At 37.6% G+C, this 19,958-nt stretch overlaps 1 protein-coding gene across 14 annotated transcripts in view; it reads left to right on the forward strand.

The window, feature by feature from the left end:
• pdlim5 (PDZ and LIM domain 5) overlaps positions 1–19,958 on the forward strand; it is a 166,329-nt gene that overhangs the window by 38,146 nt on the left and 108,225 nt on the right. For all 14 annotated transcript variants that reach the window (XM_008111057.3, XM_008111060.3, XM_008111059.3 and 11 more), the window contains one exon: positions 18,456–18,498. In XM_008111057.3, coding sequence (XP_008109264.1) covers positions 18,456–18,498 — 43 coding nt within the window. The remainder of the gene's footprint in view (positions 1–18,455; positions 18,499–19,958) is intronic.

Below are 19,958 nucleotides of genomic sequence, written 5' to 3' on the forward strand. Positions count from 1 at the left end.
CACACCAGAAGCCACTTGCAGTTTTTCAAGTTGCTCCTGACATGAAAAAAAAACTAGAGAAATTAAGCATGTATGAAACTGAGTCCATCAGAATTGTGGCATGTTAATTATTTATTATTTACAGTCTTTATATTCTGCCTTTCTCACTCCAAAGAGGACTCAGGGCAGATTACAATGCACACAGATGCAACTGTTTTCAAGCTGCTTAGGTGGGCAGCAAGCTAGGCTATTAACGGTCAGGAGCTTAACCCCGACCCGGGCTTCAAACCAATAACCTCTCGATCAGTAGTGATTTATTGCTGCTGACTACTAACCAGCTGTGCTATAGTTAAGTCTTAGCATTACAAAATTTCATTTCTGCACAAGAGTTTGAATTTACCACATTATTTTTTTTGCTGTGAGTATCTCTAGGGCAGTTCAGTCCGGAGTTTTCATGCCAGGTCCCATGCAAATTGACAATTTGTGAGCACTTTCTTGTGGCTGATTTGTTGGGAAAAGTCGATAGTAGTGGGCAAGTTAATATGCCTTTCAAGATGGTTATGTTATTTCAGATTTCACATTAAGAACCTCTGTAAAATGGAAATTCAAGGTTCATAGGGAGGTAAGAACTGTCTGCATCTGTTCAAGTGCCTATCTATACCAGCAATGTAACTTTACAGTTGCTGACTAGAAGCTAATGCAAAGCCTACAATTCAATGTAAATTCGAACTTACATTCCCTAGTACGTGTTACTGAAAGGCACACTGTTCTTTGATAGTAAAGTTTTGTTGTTGTTGTGTGCCTTCAATTTGTTTTCAGCTTATGGATACTTTAAGGTGACCATATCATGAGTCTTTCAGGGGTTAAAAGTGTGTCACTACTATGACAGTGGACATTAACTGCAGACTTCCATTGATATGTATTGGCTCTCACTGTCCAGGTAGATGTTAATGATTGTCTGTGTTCATTGAAATCACTTCATTTCAAAAGCAGCGAACATGGCACTGTATTTTCTTTTATCAGGCAAGAATTTCTGAAAGCGTCATTGAATATTTTTAAAGGGTTCTGGAAATCTCATACTGTTATGTCTCTCCTGGATGTGATGCAAAACCAAAATGTCTTTTACCCCATTTTTTGCAGCTCTTCTCTTATGTTTCCTGATTTTGGTTAAAACTGTACCTGTGAATTCTTCCTTTTCTTTTCATACATTGAGGATGGCTACTAAAGTTTTCTTTAATGTGCAAGATGAGGTGGATATGAATGAGTTTTCCAGCTGAATGCAGTTCTCTGGAATGTATTTCATTATGCCTAAAGCATATTAAATAAATAGAAGATGTAGAGGATTCCAGCCTGGTTTAAATTTCTGCATTAGTAGGCACTACTTTGTCCAACACTAGCAAATTAAAGTCTTAAGTTTTCATTGAAAAGAACAAAGCATAACAAAAATTGGAAGAGCATTTTGAAAGTTCTTTGAAACTCTAAAATAATACAGTAATTGCAATCTTTTTCAAAATCATTTCAGATTCTTTAAGTTTTTGATACCTTTATTTTGGAAAACAGAATTCATTTTCAATTGATTGTGCAGCTATCATCCATGTCTTTTGCAAGCTTTTTTTGTTCATATAAAAATCAAATTATTTTGTAATTTGCAGTTGTGATGGCATGCTGTGGATTTGTCCTACCACCCTGAGCCTCTTATTTATGTAATTTGGGAGCAGTCACATGATGGATAGAATGCAAGTGTGGGGTTTGGGTCACCATGAAATTCTATTGCTGTTGCATAAGGAGTTCTTAATGACATTCCCAATTTCTATTTTACATTATTGTATCTAGTTCTTCATACAACCTTCTATTTTATAGTCTCGGGAAGACTGTAATGGAAGTGTTTTCAAAGATGTTGTCATTTTTTGGATGCAAGCAACCTCCAGTTAAGGTTTTTTGCACACCATCTGAAAAAATAAGGAAGATAAACAGACTGTCATCCTGCTGAGTAATTAGAATGTATAACTTCACAGTTGTCTTATATGGGTTGTTACATGTGCAGTGACAAAGGTCCTCCTAAAAACTTGTTCTACACAACTCAGGAAGATGGCTGGACACACCATAGTTCAACAACTCAGAAATAGCTGTGTTTGGGAGGTGGCTGTCAAATCAATGCTAGATGCAATTTCTGGCAATAATTAATTGATTCTCCAAATAATCTCAACTTTTTAAATATCTTTTAATTTTCTGCAGCTTTATATTTCCGGTGTTAACTTTTGCATTACCTCAAATCAAGGACTCTTTTAAAAGAGGGAGATCCTTTTATGAAACAATTCCAAATATGAAGAAATATGCCATTGTTTCATCCCTCTTCAGAGTTGGGCCATTTTACTTATGGCCCAAAGATTAAGTGACTGCATTCATCCAGTGATTGCACAGCACATTCTTATTTCTCAAATGCCAAACTACTACCCGCAAACAAACCCCTTAATATCGAACATCATTATGAAGTCTTTCAGAATGGAAGCTGCTGACCACACAGTGATGCCCCAATTGTCTTTCACAGTCAGGCGAGACTACTTCCTATTATGAAGTGAAAGTATCTCTACTCGAGTAGCTGTGGAATGCCGGATTAGCCGTTCCAAAGCCATTCTGTTCCCGTATTTAGGCACCAGACTTGTCACAATGACGTAAAGGCTAATTCACCTGACATCCTAATACAGTAGCTGTCTTTATTCCCCTGATGACTGACATTCATTTAGCGAGAATGTACTTTTTTAAAAGAGCTGTAACAGCTGGGGGGGGGGGGATTATATATTCCTGTCATAAGGCTTTTATTATTCTGTCCTGCCTGTGCTTCTTTTTTTCAAGGTCATAGGGGTCTCATTGAGAAGCAAAAAGAGACCTTATATTTCAGAATGCATATGTACATTTTCAGATAGTATGTGAACTATTGTAATTACATTTATTTTTGTCATATATATGTGTGTGTGACAAAATGTAATTATAATAGTTCAATGGCACTATTCTCTTACAAATCTATAAGTGACTCAGTAACTCAGTCAGATAATGTCTTTTAAATTATATTTTATGTTATTAAACTAAGAGTGAAAATCATATAGCCCTGCATATGGTTTCAGACTACAACTCCTACATTCATCACCGTTGGCTAAGACTTCTGAAAATTTCAAGTCTATTAAGAACTGGTGGGCCACATGATTAATTTCCTTGGAACCTTCCTATCAATGGTATTCAAACTTTAGTAAGGTAAAGGTAAAGGTTTCCCCTGACGTTAAGTCCAGTCGTGTCTGACTCTGGGGGTTGGTGCTCATCTCAATTTCTAAGCCAAAGAGCCGGCGTTGTCCATAGACACCTCCAAGGTCATGTGGCCGGCATGACTGCATGGAACGCCATTACCTTCCCGCTGGAGTGGACCTATTGATCTACTCACATTGGCACATATTCGAACTGCTAGGTTGGCAGAAGCTGGAGCTAACAGCAGACGCTCACTCCACTCTTCGAGTTTGAACCTGGGACCTTTCTGTCTGCAAGTTCAGCAGCTCAGCGCTTTAAAACACTGAGCCACTGGAGGCTCCATTCAAACTTTAGTGTCATGGAAATTTGGTTCCTAGAGAAATCTTTTTTCCTGTGAAGATGTATGAGACCAAGATACTTACTGCATTATGACCATTGCATCTCAGTCACTGCATGGTTTTGTGTAATATGTAAAGTTAGATACTAAGCACCTCAAAAGTGTTTTGCTCCTTGGGCTTTTCCCTTCTATGTGTATTCTTGAATCTGTACCTTGCTTCAGGGCAGCTACTTGTAAGCTAACATACAGTAGGAATACACTTTCATAAACTTTAACAAAGACTTTAGGGCAAATATGGATGTAATGAGCCATGCTTCTTGGAGAATAATTTTGCATGTTCAACTTTTCATGTGTAAGCTTTAGCACCTATGGTAATTACTATTTCCAGTATTTTAATATGGGGTTGTACAAATCAGGATATGACAGCAAGATTGGCTTTTCTCCAGATTGCCAGGATACAGCAATTAAAATTGACACTATGTAATTAACAAGATCCAATGGGGTCATTCTGCTGATAGAGCTGTTTCTGGTAATGGGACCAAGAGGATGTAATTTGTGCCTTTATAGAGAAATGTACCCACTTGCCTTCAGAATCTGCAGAAAACTTGGTCAAAGTTTTTTTTGGATGGGGTAGAAAGTTGGGAGGAGGAGGAGACTGAAAGAAAGCTCTGCTCTTCTAGTGGTCAGCTGACACTGGATTTAGGCTTATCATCTTTGCATATACCTGGTGCTCCACCTAGATTACTGATCATATCCACACTTTCTCAGTCTCAAAATCATTAAAAGATCGGCTGCTGTCAGTCCACCAAATCATGTCTAGAACCTCATCTAATAAAACATTGTGGCTGCAACTGAAATTACTCCTGTCATGCTGAGGTATTTTATCAAACTGATTTAGTTCTAATTTTAATTGGGAATTTGCAAGGAGAGGCGTATATCTTTGCAAGCAGGGAAAGTTATTGTTGACGGTTTGCATTCATTTATGCTCCTCCCTTTCACCTGGCAAGCTCTATTGCATTTACCTCAGGGGACTGGAATTCCTGTTAGATTGCTTTATAAAGGCTGCTGTTGACATTACAGTTAACTAAAAGGTCAGATACAAGTCTTGCACGCACCTCCAGAAGAGCTACTGCAAGCTGTACAAAGCTATGTCTGGTCTTCATGCCACATGTTTAAAATGACACAATCACAATCTTTTCTATGTTGCTGGTGATCATTGTGGTTAAACTACATTTGTAATAAAAGTATTTATTTATTGTGGTACAACCTTGATCTAAGTTTGGAAGAACTGCTTTTATGGATTATATACTCTCCTGATCAGCATATTTAGATTTCAGGGAATTATAGATTTCAAAATATTCTTATCTCTTTCAAGTTCTGACTCTACTGATTCAATTTTGTGTTATGCATTAATAATTAGAAGTAATTATTTTTTCATTTTTTTCTCCCCAAAGGGAATTTTTATTAATCATTATTTTATAATAGATAATCATTAGAAGTAATTATTAAGCACCTATTAGTAATATAGTTTAATGTTAACACACTGCTGCCCATCAAGATTGTGATTAAGCAGATCGCATATTATTTACCAGTCTTGCAGAAATGGTTACCATGTGTCATTTGCTTCCTTTGTCTACAAAATTACATTAATAGTAGTGCATTAAATCCGTGGAGAAATGAAGTAGATTAAACCTACAAAAATGAAGTTGATTGAACTTACAAAACAAGCATAACCACTTAAAATGTAGTATAAATTAATTCAGTATTTTCCCCTACTCGTTTAATTCAAGGATTACATGATTTTATCAGTTCTTTGGAAACTGAAATGATTTGCAAGAAATATAATAGGACCAGTCACCATATCTTTAGGCAAAACGAGGTACCCACGTCAGGCAACTTATTAAATATAACAAAAGAACAGCACATTGCTAGTTAGTTAATGTATTAGTATTATTGTATTTTTACTGGCAAGGAAAGAAAGAGACTCTTGTGAGAGTTTCTGTTTCAGGTGCCAAATGAACCTGAGTGGCCTTATTTACAACGTATTCTGATTTGTGATGGGAGCAGAAATATTATGTCCTAGCCTGCCTTGAATAACAAAATATGATGTCATAGGTAATAGATGCTTTAATTGAGTGGAATTACATAAATTGTCTGTATTGTGTAAAATAAATACCTGTGTAAGAACAGATTCCAATATTACTGTTGGAGTGAAGTGATGTTTAAGAAAGTACAAATATCAGATTGCGTTAGCAAGTGCAGTGTTCATTAAGTTCATTGCATACAGTAACAAAGATATGGCTGAAGTTATGACCTCTCACATTGGTAAGCATGTCAATTGTATTTACTAACTTTATAGTAACACACAGTTTTGAATTAAGCAAACTTTTACAAACCAGAGACCCAGAGGCACAATCAGTATTAAATAAAACTCTCTACTCCTACATTTTTCTCTCTCTTAGAGGAGTTCTTTTCACTCCTGACTCCATTAAGAATCCAGAGATCTACACACTTTTTATTGCTTTTGCTTTTTGTTACTAATACTGGCTAGAAAACGTTTGTAAGCTCACATAAGGCGAGAAAGACCCCTTTGATTTTGGATGTCCTACTTTGAGTGGAATGGAGCTACTGTGTTCATATCCTTTAAACCTCACTGTATCTACTCCTATAACCTCCAATCCTTTGTCTTTTGCTCTGAGTTAGGAGAGATTAATCAGGCTGTTCATCTTATGCATAGCTTCTTTTGTACTACATAGTTGTACGTTTGGCACTGGGCCTTGCTAGGCAACATGCAGAATGAGACACCATTGTCCTTGTATGTTTTATTTTAAGCTCTGTCCATGTGGATATGGAGAAGATGACAAAAGGAAACAATGTTAGTTTGGCCAGCATTTATCATAACTGCTTAAAATAATACAGATGCTTTGGGTGGTGGCATGATCTCTGGTGACATTTAGTTTTGTCGGTGATCTTTTTTTAAAAATAGCTACTTGGTACCACACCAAACATTGTAGTTGAGCTGAAGGCCCTTTGCTGTGCTTTGAAATGACATGCTATTAAAGATCATTCTACTCCACCATTGTATTTAAACATGGAAAATAGGAAATACTTACCTTTGAATATACGTATAGTGTACTATCATGCAGCAGTGTACAGTGCTCAGCCAGTAAAATGGAATAGATGATGCAGTAGGAGAAACGAAGCAGAGAATACGTAGTGAGACGGTACAGGAATATCACTACTCTAAATGAATTTAAGTCTCCAGGGCCAGACAAATTACATCCAGGTGTATTACAAAACTAAACACTGGAAATAATCATTGAGAATTTCTGGAAAAGAGGAAAAGTCCCAACAGACTGGAGGAGGGGAATATTGTCTCCATCTTCAGAATCAGAAAAAAGGACACAAACAATTACTGCCCAATCATCCTGACAACAAAACCAGGAAAGATTCTGGAGCAGATCATTAGACAGTCTGTTAGCACTTAAAAGGAACACCATGATTACTAAAACAACATGGGTTTCTAAAAAAAAGGCATATCTGACTAATCTCTTTCTTTGATAGCGTTATAAGCTTGGTAGATGAAGGGAATGCTGTGGATATAGATTATCTTTATTTCAACTAGAACCTCCATAATATTCTTGCAAATAAGTTAATAAAATTTGAGCAAAACAATGTTACTGTTAGGTGGATTGGGAATCGGTTACATGGCCGAACCCAAAGGGTGCACTGCTTACCAGTGACTCCTCCTCAACCTGAAGTGACTAGTAAAAGAAGTAATAATAACCATTATATTCTACATTGGCCAGACCTCACTCACATGGAATGTTTTGTCCAGTTCTGGTCACAGTTCAAGAAGAATATTGAAAATCTAGTTGTGAAGAGTGACCAAATGTTTAATGGTCTAGGAGCCATGTTTTATTAGGAACTTAGCATAGATAAGGGAAGGTCAATGATAGCCATGGTGAAATGTTTGAAAGAATGTTACATTGCTTAGGATACAAGCTTATTTGCTGCTCCTCTGAAGACTAGGACATGAAGCAATGGATTCAAACTGCAGGAAAATAGATTCTACCTTAACTGTAAGAGGAACTTCCTGACTGTAATGGCTGTGAAACAATGTGGTGGAGTCTCCTCTAAAGACTTTTAAACAGAGGCTGGATAACCATCTGTCAGGAGTGCTTTGATTCCTGCTTGAAGGGGATTGGACTGAATGATATTCACATACACTCAGTAAGAGAGTTTGGAGGCAGCTGCCTTTTCATTGCTGTTAGAATAGAATCCTGATCATTCCCAGTTCAGCCTTTATTGCATTGCTTCCTACAGACATGTTTCTGCCACTCAGCAGCAAAAGTGTGTTTCTCCAGTCCTTTATCACCATCTTCCCAATGTTGTTGCTGCTATAAAAATAACTTGTAGGTAGACAGAGGATAAGAAGGAAAAGGAATGTAAATGGGGATAAAAAGATTTAGTAAAAAAATACTTTCCGTACTGGAGGGTGTAACCGAAATATGCCTGTCCTTCTATTTGCAATTGCATTCTTTGGATCTGATGTGTGTTGATTTATTATTTCTATGTTAAGCTGTTCCTTTAATAAAGCTGTCCTTAATTCTCTGATTTAGGATGAGCCTGTAAAATGATTTTGTTCTGTTTTTGCAGTCCTAGGCCAACTGCCACATTTTTTTCATGATCAACAGATCAGCATAGGTTGCTTTCCTTAGGTAGTATTATTTCTTGAAGTAGAAAAAGCAGAATTTCCTGGTCCTTAGCCCCTGACCAGGAGCAGAGGTTGAAGGGTGCATTGCTTCTATGCTCCAGTCCCAGAGCAGCTAGCTGTTGGAGCAGAGTGTTCTTTCTTGCAGGGTCAGGGGAAGCGGATCCCTGCAGCTGCTCCTTTTCTGACGAATGGATCATGCCAGGCTATGGTCTTCCCCTTGATATTGCTGGTTTAAATATTCTTAACCTGAATTGCACTGCAGAATGTTTTCCTTTTAAAGAATAATGACATCTCCCATGCTGAAACACACCGGAGCTGGCCAGCATAGTAAAGGAAGTCAGTGAAGAAGGCTTCTCTAGAAAGACATCATCATGCATGCTTCCCAAGGGAATGTATTGGCATAGTTCCCTGGATTCAGAAACATAACCTTTGCAAGAGACATGTTAACTAGGTTAGGAACATGTCTTAAAATGGAAGGGAATTAGTTTGTCAAAACAAGTAGTCCTCTGCCAGAAGAAGCACCTTGTTCTAGAAAATATAGCTGTGCTTTATCAGTGTCAAGTTATTGCTGCCTATACTGTCTTTGTTTGGTCAATTTGCGTAGCTTTCAGACTTTCAGTCTCTTTGTAGTCAAGTGATGTGCTATTTCACAGAAATAGTAACAGGTGTTACTACAGTGGACACTTGGTAAGTGCTGAGGTTTCGTTCCAGGACTCCCTGTGGATTATAGCTAACATAGTACTTGTATGTATGTCTTCTGGTATTCACAAGCAGCAAGCATTGTCTTTCATTTGCTGCAAAGTCACTCCAAAATTGTTTGAAAATCCAGCACCAGGAGTGTCAAGAGTCAGACGCCAATTAGCGAACAAAAATAGAGTTTATTCAGCAGATAAGCCAAAAAGTAATGATAACACAGAAAAAACCTTGAAACACTTCACTATCAGTGCTTCAAGAGCAGTTCAAACAAAAATATAATTCAGCAACACAAGCAGGTAAAAACAAAGCTAAACAAACTTAGTGCAAACTGCACTTTCTGAGTCCAAGCCCTGCCAGCCGGCTCTGTAGTTTTCAAAGGAACAGTTCCCAAAAGAAAACACCAAATTGGTCAGGAAACAAACAAACAAACTAAGAATGCAGTAGACTGCTTCCACAATGTGGATAAAGCCGAAGGCTCCAAAAGGATGGTGAAAAGACGTCGTCCGGGATTCCAAGGTCAGGTCAGGAGATAACAGCGGTGTCCAAAGAGCAAGCCAGGAGTCAAAAGCCGATAGTAGTTATCAATCACAGGGCGAAGGCAGTAGCAAGGTCAAATTCCGATCCAAGGTCTGAAGAGGGTGCAGTCATCCAAAACAGGTCCACGATAAGACACAGCGAGAGCCAAGCTAGGTGATAACAGCAGATTCAAATCATAGTCCAAGTCCAGTCTTCATGGAAACACAGAGATCCCAATGGCGCCTCAGCAACACCTTGCCACACACAAAGTGCAGTGGCCAAACATTCCCATTTTATTCCCCTTCCTCCTGGGTGACCAAACACTCACACCCAAACACCAGGTGTCCCAAATCTACTCAGAGTCTGAGCTCCACACAGCTAGAGCTCGTGGATCTGGAGTACCTAGCAATTCGTCGGAGTCCCAATCATCCTGCCCACACTTAGCCCCATGAACACTTAAAGAACCATCCTCCCTTCTCCAAGCATCCCAATTGGGATCAGCTCCTGCAGAAACCCCAGGTTCAGAAGTATCCATAGACCCCAAATCCCCAGACATCTCCGGTGGCTGTGCCCATTCAGTGCCCACTTCCCCAGCCACCACCTGTTCCTCAGCATCCATCTCCCCATCTGAATCTTCCTCAGAAGATCCCCCATATAGCTCTCTAAGTCGCTTCCTGCGCAACTCCTCCAGTGAACCCTCATCACGAGGGTTTTTTCTTCCTCTTCGAATTCCATCCCCATCAACCATAATCCCCGAAGGCGCAGTCACAACAAGGAGAGTCAATCAGAAGTCCGTGGTATACTGCTAGTAATTGTAGGGTTGAACTTACAGGGTAGTTCATATTCTGCATTTTCCAGTAACATCCCAAACAGTCAGTCCCATGTTCCTAAACTGTCTTTCCTTTCAGTAGCATCATAACGCTGCAGACTGGCTTCAGAAGAGATTGACAGATCAAGAACAACTTTATGAAAGCAGGGAAACAAAGGAAGGAGCTTTTGGAGATCATTGTTTTGTTAGTCAAATATATTTTGATCCACTAATCATGAAATTACCAATGACTAAATTTAACTCTTCTTTGTCATTTGATCATACCAGCTTTTTTGTTTCCTATCCAGAACAATAGAGCCACTTATAATAAATTCTCTTCTGCCCACATGTAGATAAGAATATTTTTAAAGATTTCAGATTATTTCTTGATATAAAATAGTGACTGTCCCTGGAATCCAAGTTGAAAAAAGTTTACAGTGACACCTTATACAGTTAGTCAATCCCTCATGATATAACCTATTAGCCTGAATGAGAACATTTGGAGGAAAATAATGAATAATTCTGGTTACTTATAAAATAAGTCAATTGATGTTAGAGCTTACTTGATAATTACTTAATAATTTCAAAATATTGGACAAATATTTCATATAGACTTTTGGGGACTACTTTAGATCAGATAGTAAAGTGAAACTACATAGGTAAAAGTGCAAGCCCATATTGTCCTTTACAAAATACCATGCGTAAGAGTGAAGCAGCTATGTCAAATATTGTATATGAGGCAAAATACCAGTGTGAAAACTGCCACTTTGGGTCCCATTTTTGTGGGTATAAAAATAACAACAACAAAACAAAAATGATAACAAAAGCACAACAACAGTGGAGGAGGAAGAGAGGACAGGAGAAAACTGTTCCCACAATGGAAACTGAACAGGCAATTATCTTTTAATCAGCACTTTTAAGGTTCCTTAATCAACAAATTGTAGATGCAAATAACAAATTTGCGAGCAATTATTGTGTCAGGCACCCATATGGACTTGAAATTACTAATTTTTTACTTTGCTTTCAGCTGTGGAGGTGGAAAGAGACTGAAACATTATCATCACAGTAACGTAATAATCTGCCCCTGGGAATTCAATAAGACCAGAGTCCCAATGCCGTTTTTCTTGCTATGAGGTTTTCTAGAATAGTAGACCACATAGGAACAGAAGGGAAGTGAGTAATACTTTGTATGCTTTCATTGGCTGCAATGGTCTCGGGCTATCTGACCACGTTGCTTTTTGGTGCAGATCTGCTTGTTGTCACCTACTCCTTGGATCTCTGCATCCTAACTGGAAGTAGCCAATGAGAAGGTCCTTTTCCATATTCTCACCAGATGCTATGATCAAAAAGGAAGACTTCTGAATAGCTCAATACTTAGATTCACTCCTTTGGGCAAATATAGCCTTTCAGACAACTTGATCCTTAGTCAAAATAAAATGCAGCTAAATCCTTTAGAAAAGCAAACTGTATTTGAAATACTGGATAACAGAGTCTGTTTAATCAAGTGGAATATAATCAATAGAAGCTTAGATTACAAGAAATGAGTCCATATTATAAATACCCATTTATAAATAAATAAATTTGTTTTTAATGTAAATCATTAAAATTGACATCACAGTTTGGGAAATATTAATTTGATATTGGAAAAGAACATGTGTTGACATTATAAATTTTATTTTGTAGGATATATTTTGGATACTTAAAATTTATGTTAACATGCAGTACGTTTTTGATATCATCTTTTTTAAAAACAATTATAGTTTTCTTTAAAATATTTCTTCAAAAGTTAGCCGTTTTCTGGAGTGGCTGTCTGTCATAAATGATTTCCAATTTTTTCCCTGGGAACATTTTAAGCATTTCATTACAGAATAAATGTGAGAAGGAAAATTGTGTTTCATTAGATGCAAGGAAGTATAAATATTCAGTTCTCCATGAGAAAATGTATATTACGTAAGCCTTAATATATATGGCTTCCTTTATGTTTTATTGCAATTAAAAGCTGTGATCAGCATTTTATTTCAAGTGCTAGGGAATTTCTACTTGAATGAAAAGGTAAAGCTGGTTTCTGCTTAATGTTAATAAGTTTTTAAATTTTATCACATGGAAAAAGAATTATACAAATTAGTAGGAATTCCAATATAAGCTTGACATTCAAGCTTTTATTACCTTGACTTTATTTCTAGAGCTCATTGGGATTAAAATGTGCACATGTAGAAACTGAATTTAAAATAAAGAACGCTTCTTTGTTGGAGCTGTATTTAGCACAGCATAACAATATCATCTGCTAGTTTCTTCTGGCTGAGTTATGGAAGTTCTTCTACTGTAGTAATTTTTACTAGAAATAAATATTCATTTCCTGCAATAAAACTGTCATCAGGCTTTTTGTTCTGATAGAGTTTTGTGTTGTACCTTTTCTAATAAAACATCAGTTGGTGGTCAGTGCCCAGTTTTTAATAAAAATTCATTCCCAGCCCCTTTAATGCCTTTTGAAAGTTGAGGCAGTTAATGGATCAGAAATTGCCTTTTACTGTAATGGCTATTTAAAAGTAATGAGGATGTTAAGCAAGATAGGAAAAATCATTTGGTCTAAATCCAATCTAATCAAAATAGAATAGAATTAGTGGCATTTACATACTGTATATGCCTGTGTATAACCTCTTGTATAAGACGAGGGATTTTGATGTGCCTCATAGATAAGTCGAGTATTATTCTGCAGAGAGGGGAAAATGTCAATGCACCTCCGGAGGGCAGATATCACGGGGACTATCATTTTCCCACTCAATAATTCAAGAGAAGTAGTGCTGTGATGGAGAGGGTTTCAGGGTTTTTGTATTTTAGAAGATTGGATTAAGCCTGTGATTCTCAACCTGTGGATCCCCAGATGTTTTGGCATTCAACTCCAAGAAATCCTAACAGCTGGTAAACAGTTGTAGACCCACAGGTTGAGAACCACTGGACTAAGCTCACCTTTTGCCACTCTCCTCAGAAATTGTCCCTCTTTTTTATAATTTATAATTTATTATTTATTTGTTTCCAGCATTTATACCCCGCCCTTCTCACCCGGGGGGACTCAGGGCGGCTTACAACAGTTGGCAACATTTAATGCCAAGAACATAATAACATAATAATTGGAAAGGTTTTGTCAACTTCAACAGAAAGGAAGAAACCATGAAAATGAACAAAATCTGACTACCAGTATTAAAAAACTCTAAAATCAAAACAGTAGATGAGAACCAACACTCTGAGGGCAGAGGGCAGCTAATGACTGAACAAAGGATGCACCCATGGCTAGAGACAAAACCTTTCCAATGCTAATTAGGGTGATTAACTGAAACATTAATGCTGGCTTCCCAGGGACAAAGGACTCTTGCCACACCCTGGACTCTCCACAGATATATATTCTTTCCTTTCCTTACCTAGTTTATCCATACCTCACAACCTCTGAGGATGCCTGCCATAGATGTGGGTGAAACGTCAGGAGAGAATACTTCTGGAACATGGCCACACAGCCCAAAAGACATACAACAACCTTGTGATCCCGGCCATGAAAGCCTTCGACAACACATAAAACATATGTAAATTAGATCCATTTGTCTAAAAACCTCATGCTTCGGAGTCAAGGTACTATTTATATTGACCCATGGATAAACCAACACAGGTTTTTGGGTTGATTTTTTTTTTACTAAAATATCTAGACTTATACATGGATATGTACAGTAAATTGTTTCCTTACTATCCAAAAGTTGGGACTAGCAATTGGGTTTAGGCTTTCACTGGGAAACATTTTGCACCGCATAACCTTAAACCTGGTTAGCTCCAAACTGTTGGGTCATACAGTTGGAATATAAAAATGTAATTGGACTCATATGAGAAGGGTGAAATCAATGTTTCCATATTTGAATTCTAATATAATATGCAACTTTTCTGGCACATTAAAATATTAGTGTTGGCTTTTCAGCCACTTTGTGGCAAAAATATATTTAATGCCGAAAGAGAGTCAACATTTTTGCTGGCACTCTGAAGTGTTAATGATTGAAGTGTTAATGATCAGCACCTGTCATCTTAATTCTAACCTTGATTCATTCTATTTTCATTAGTTTTTTTAAAATCCTTAATTTCACTTCTTTCTTTCATTTTTAATATTGTTCTTCTGAATACTGAAATGACTTGATGTGGCTTCATTGTCTTGCTAGTAGTCCCCGTGGCCTAGTGGATTAAAGCCTTGTGACTTGAAGGTTGGGCTGCTGGCCTGAAGGCTGCCAGGTTCGAATCCCACACGGGGAGAGCGCTGATGAGCTCCCTCTATCAGCTCCAGCTCCATGCGGGGACATGAGAGAAGCCATCCACAAGGATGGTAAAACATCAAAACATCTGGGCGTCCCCTGGGCAACGTCCTTGCAGACGGCCAATTCTCTCACCCCAGAAGCAACTCAGGTTGCTCCTGACACGAAAAAAAAATTGTCTTGCTGTTCTTTCAGATGTACAGCAGATAGTACTGCCAGCTAGTCAAAAGATATGCAGGTATTCCTTTTTTTAATGGACTGCCAGTGATTAAAAAAAATGGGAAAAGGAATGGGAAAACAAAGGAGTGTTACAAGTGCAAGTCTATGTCTGGACTCTCCATAATATTCAATCAACGGAGCAGAAGTGTATCTTGCTAAAAGACTTGTCGTAAAGCCAGAAGTTCCAGGCAGCAAACATATAGTGCATTTTAACCACATAGGCAGGCAGTCCCATGACTAATCCCAGCACTTATACTTGTTAAACTACTATTGTCCAACTTTGTGTGTTAAGATTGTTAAGATGATAAGATACGGGATCCTTAAAGCAGTTGAGCTGGGCTTGGTTTTTCAAGCTTGTGTTATCTGCGTTGAGGTGGGTTTTTTAAAAAAAATTGAGGGTTATATCACTGGCTAATACACTTTGGTGCCTCAAATGTTAGGCCTGTTTCCTGTTTCAACCCAAACAATCCCAGAAACAGACATAAATATCCAAGACACCAAGAATTTTTTTGTTGGGCTGTGTAATATAGTAGACTTGATCCAGTAGGCTGAAATCTCCCATTTATGGTTGCTTCTGTATTTGCTCCCCTCACCCAATAATGGACCAGATTTTGGGGTGGTTAGGTGGTTAGTACACTAGGTTTCAGAAAGGCGTGGGGATTGTTGTCTGCTTTTCATTTCTTTTTCTGCAAGTGCTATGGCCTATATTGGATACTGGCAAATAAAACTATTGATAAACAGTGCCACCTGCTAAGGATCATAGGATATAAGCTCAGTGAACATTGTAGATTTTCTTTTCAGTAATTCATAAATTGCAGCTGATTCTGATTGGGCAGAAATTCCAGTTTCTTTTTTGAGTTTAAGGGAGCTCAGAGTATCTTGGAACATTCCGGGACTTTTCCACTCTTGCGTGCAAATCTGCCTTTTGTTTTCGCTTTCCCATGGTACAGTATTATAGCTATACTTCTGTTAAATATTAACTGTTGTTGGCCTCAAGATAAAGTTTTGCATAGTTTGAAGTACTTTGGTATTGGCTGGTTATTCTTTTTTAAAGTTTACTATTTAGATTGTGTCTGTGTGTGTGTATGTATATATATTCAATTTTCTTACGTTTTGTTTCACAGCAGTCCAGTAATGTTGGTTAGGTTAAGAGAGCATGGCTGGCCCAAAGTCACCCCATGAGTTTCATCCTGCAGCAGGATTCGAATTTGGATTTCTCAACCCCAGTTCAACACAGCCATTACAGCAAGGGTTCTTAACCAGGGATCCTTAGATCCCTTAGGCATCTGTGGAGAGATTTTAGGGAGTCCATCAAATTCAACTGGAAAAAATCAACTTTTCCCCTCAAAATGAAATCTAGCAGTATTATTCATTTCATATCACATTGCAGTTGTGGCATATCTCAGAAAACTGCTTACGCTCATCCATATTTTGAAGTTATGGTAGTTGTGTTGTCAAAGGCTTTCATGGCTGGAATCACAGGGTTGTTGTGTGTTTTTCGAGTTGTATGGCTATGTTCCAGAAGTATTCTCTCCCGATTTTGCCCACATCTATGGCAGTCATCCTGGGGGGTTGCAAGGGAGGTTTCAGAGGGGTTGCCAAAAACCATCAGAAAACACATTTCTGGTGGTCTTAGGAACCCAAATCCCTCCAGTATTTTTGTGAGTTCTGTGTGGGAAGTTTGGCTCAATTCTATCATTTGTGGGGTTCAAGGGGCTCTTTGATTGTATGTGAACTATAAATCCTAGCAACTACAACTTCCAAATGTCAAGGTCTAATTTTCCCAAACTCCACAAATGTTCACATTTGGGCATATAGAGTATTCGTGTGAAGTTTGGTCCAGATCCATCATTGTTTGGAATCCACAGTGCTCTCTGGATGTAGATGAACTACAACTTCAAAACTTAAGTTCAATACCCACCAAACCCTTCCAATATTTTCTGTTGGTCATGGGAGATCTATGTGCCACTTTTGGTCCAATTAGTTTACTATTGCAAAATGGTATAGCCAAGTGTTTTATCAGCAGTAAGGAATTTAGTTCTATGCATTGGAAATGTATCTGAAATAAAATGGGCCCAAAGTCATTAATTTGCATTTATTCTTTTCACTGTTAATTGGTACAACTTAAGTAGTAAGTGAAAACTCTGTAAGAAATTGTTTTTATCTTTACTGGTACCTGAACAAGGGGTGTTTAATTTTAACTATGGTTGGTAGAAACAAATGAGCTTCACACCATAGTTTGAGAAAACGGCTTTTTTCTCACTAAGAAAAATTGTAAGCCTTATAATATGTTATAGCTCATTTCAAGGAAACTGGAAGCTTTTAATTTCCTCTTTTTGGCTTTGCCAGAGCTTTGAATGATATATGAGACCAGGGGTGGCTGAACTCATTCTTGCAATTCTAAACTATGTGCCACCTTGTGCTCCCATGTCCCTGGGGGTTTTTATGTTATTTTTAAAACATAAACAAAACCTGCCAATTGATACTCCTGCAGGGATCCAGGACCAGGAACTTACATTAACATAGACCCCTTCTAAACTGCCCTGTATGTCATGATCTGATTCCAGATTATCTGATTTAAACTGGATTATATGAGTCTCCACTGCCATATAATCTGGGATAAGATGACAGTCTGGGATCAGATCCTGGGCTATAGAAGCAGTGTGGAAGAGTCCATATATACAGACCCCCAAAATGTATAAGACTTCAACATCGCAACTGGAAATCCTTTCTGCTTGTGGTTTTCATCTGAAACATTGAGGCACACTTTGCTACAGGTGTGAAATATGCACCCTAATCCAGTTTTTGTTCAGTTTGCATACAGATGCTGGTGTTTTGTTCATGTTCATGCATATGCAAGGACCTGGGGGTTCCCCTTGGATTTTGCTTGAGTTGAAGCTCAGTTGCAACTTTAACATACAATACGCGTACTAATATCTAATGGGAACAACATTTACCAGTTAGATAAGATGATATACATATATTTCTACTTTTTGCTCACATCCTATTATGAATGTTAAACTTCTTATGAAGTGTTGTCTTGCAGTTTAAATTTCTACATGTAACAATTATGTCATGCTATGATATACAGTGGGGGGGGGGAGTATTTAGTCAGATACCAAATTCTCCCACTTAAAAAGATGAGAGAGGCCTGTAATTGACATCATAGGTAGACCTCAACTATGAGAGACAACATGAGAAAACACATCCAGAAAATCACATTGTCTGATTTTTCACTAATTTATTTACTTTTTAAGTGGGAGAACTTGTACAATTGGTATCTGACTAAATACTCCCCCCCCCCCACTGTAATTGCTTCTCCTTTCAAGCATCATCACCATCATTGTTGTTGCACTTTATCCTGTCCTGTCTCCAAAACTGGGATTCAAGACATCTTACAAAAGTAGGTAGCTGGATGCCTGAATTTTGAAACACCTTAAAATCTAAGGAAGCTAATGCCTTCTTAAAGCTTTGTCTGTTCATTGATGTACCTCTGATTTAAACTGAATCAAATATGCACTTGATGGAATGTAAGAAAGTTTAAGAATGACTTCATCATGTTAATTTAGAGGCTAAAGTTTAGAGTTTTGGAGTGACTGCTGCTACACAGAGGTCAGGTTCCTTTTGTATTCAAATGGCCTGTTTCTGTTCTGTTTCTTTCAGGACACCTGCAGCTCCCAAGCCTGATCCTATACCTGTGCAGCTGGTAAGAATTTCTTCTTCTTTAAATACAGGGAATGAGTTAACCCATTCACTTGGGATCCTTCTCTTGACAAACACCATTGTCTGCAGAACTATTCCAGTGCAACATGGGTATTCTATTTATAATTTAATTATTGTTTATTTGTTTCCTTATTGAATTTGTATTCTGCTTTTTTCTGAGAATGAATCTCAGTGTATCTTCTTTCCCATGTTAAATATGGCACTTTTGGATATTTATCATGATCTATATATATATCCCTATCTTAGGCTCCTCCAAAATGGTCTCTTTCCTTGTTCCCGTTGTGAGGGTAACTAGTTTTTCAGCATATGGCAAACGCTTTATTTTGGGTTCAAAAGCAAAAAAAATTTTAGAAAATTATTGTAACTACTTCTTTAAAATGATGAAAAATCTTATTCGATATTTTGCACTCTTTTTCTTCGTGTAATGCTCATTTATGAAATACAAGGCCTTCTGAAAACGATTGGTACATGTGCATTGTAATATGAACATAATGCACAATATTGGTTCAGTTTTAGGTATCATAGTAGAATGTGGAAGAAAACATTACTATTGAACAGGATTGTACATGGAACATGTTATTCAAATAGGTTTTTGACATTATAGATGAAACTGGGCATATCCAATTCCATCTATAACTTATGACCCGTTTGCTACCAAGAACTTGTGTTGGAATAGATGTTTCACACCTTATTCTGAAATTTCCATTTTTCAAAATGTTGTATATGAATTTTGTCAATGATGATGCAAAAATGTATTTCCATACTACTTTTTAAAACCTATCAAGTTTGTATACAAAATAAATACATAAGTAGTATTGAAAGAAGCAGACATTATAAATTATTAAACCGCAGAAAAATAGTGCTGTGAAGCTGTCTTGTTACATAAAAGCTTCTTAAATTATAAATTAAGACAAGATACAAATAACTACTTTATGTGCAACCAGTAGTTTGGGTAGTCCAACACAACTTTTAAAGCCCTCTCATGGGAGAAATCCAATCCTTTTGCAACTTGCTTCAGTTCTAAAAGTGATGGCTGTTTAAGAAATACAAATCCAGAGCTCCCTCAGGAACATGCTAGTCAAATGGCCTCGATCCTGCATTCCTTTCCAAGAAAAGATCATTGGATTTGTCCCTTTATAGTTTAGCTGTAGTTTTTGCACTGGATGAGTTTTCTTTTAACTGCCCAAGAGTGAGACTAAATTAAGTGTGAAATGTTTTGGTCAAGATATTCCTAAAACCTTAAGGCTCCCAGCTCATGCATGTCCAGCTTTGCCCCCATGGAAAATGCATGCTATGTGTGTTAATAATATTAGTGCTTTCAGGGTAAAGCTGTGCCAATGTATCTCATCATCTGTCATCAGTTTGTGTTTCAAAATGAAATGGCTACAGATGCTAATGATACTTTGCATGATATTTATATTTGTGCCTGTGTGTGGCTTTCTT

This window comes from Anolis carolinensis, chromosome 5 (assembly GCF_035594765.1).
Source record: "Anolis carolinensis isolate JA03-04 chromosome 5, rAnoCar3.1.pri, whole genome shotgun sequence".
NCBI lineage: Eukaryota > Metazoa > Chordata > Lepidosauria > Squamata > Dactyloidae > Anolis > Anolis carolinensis.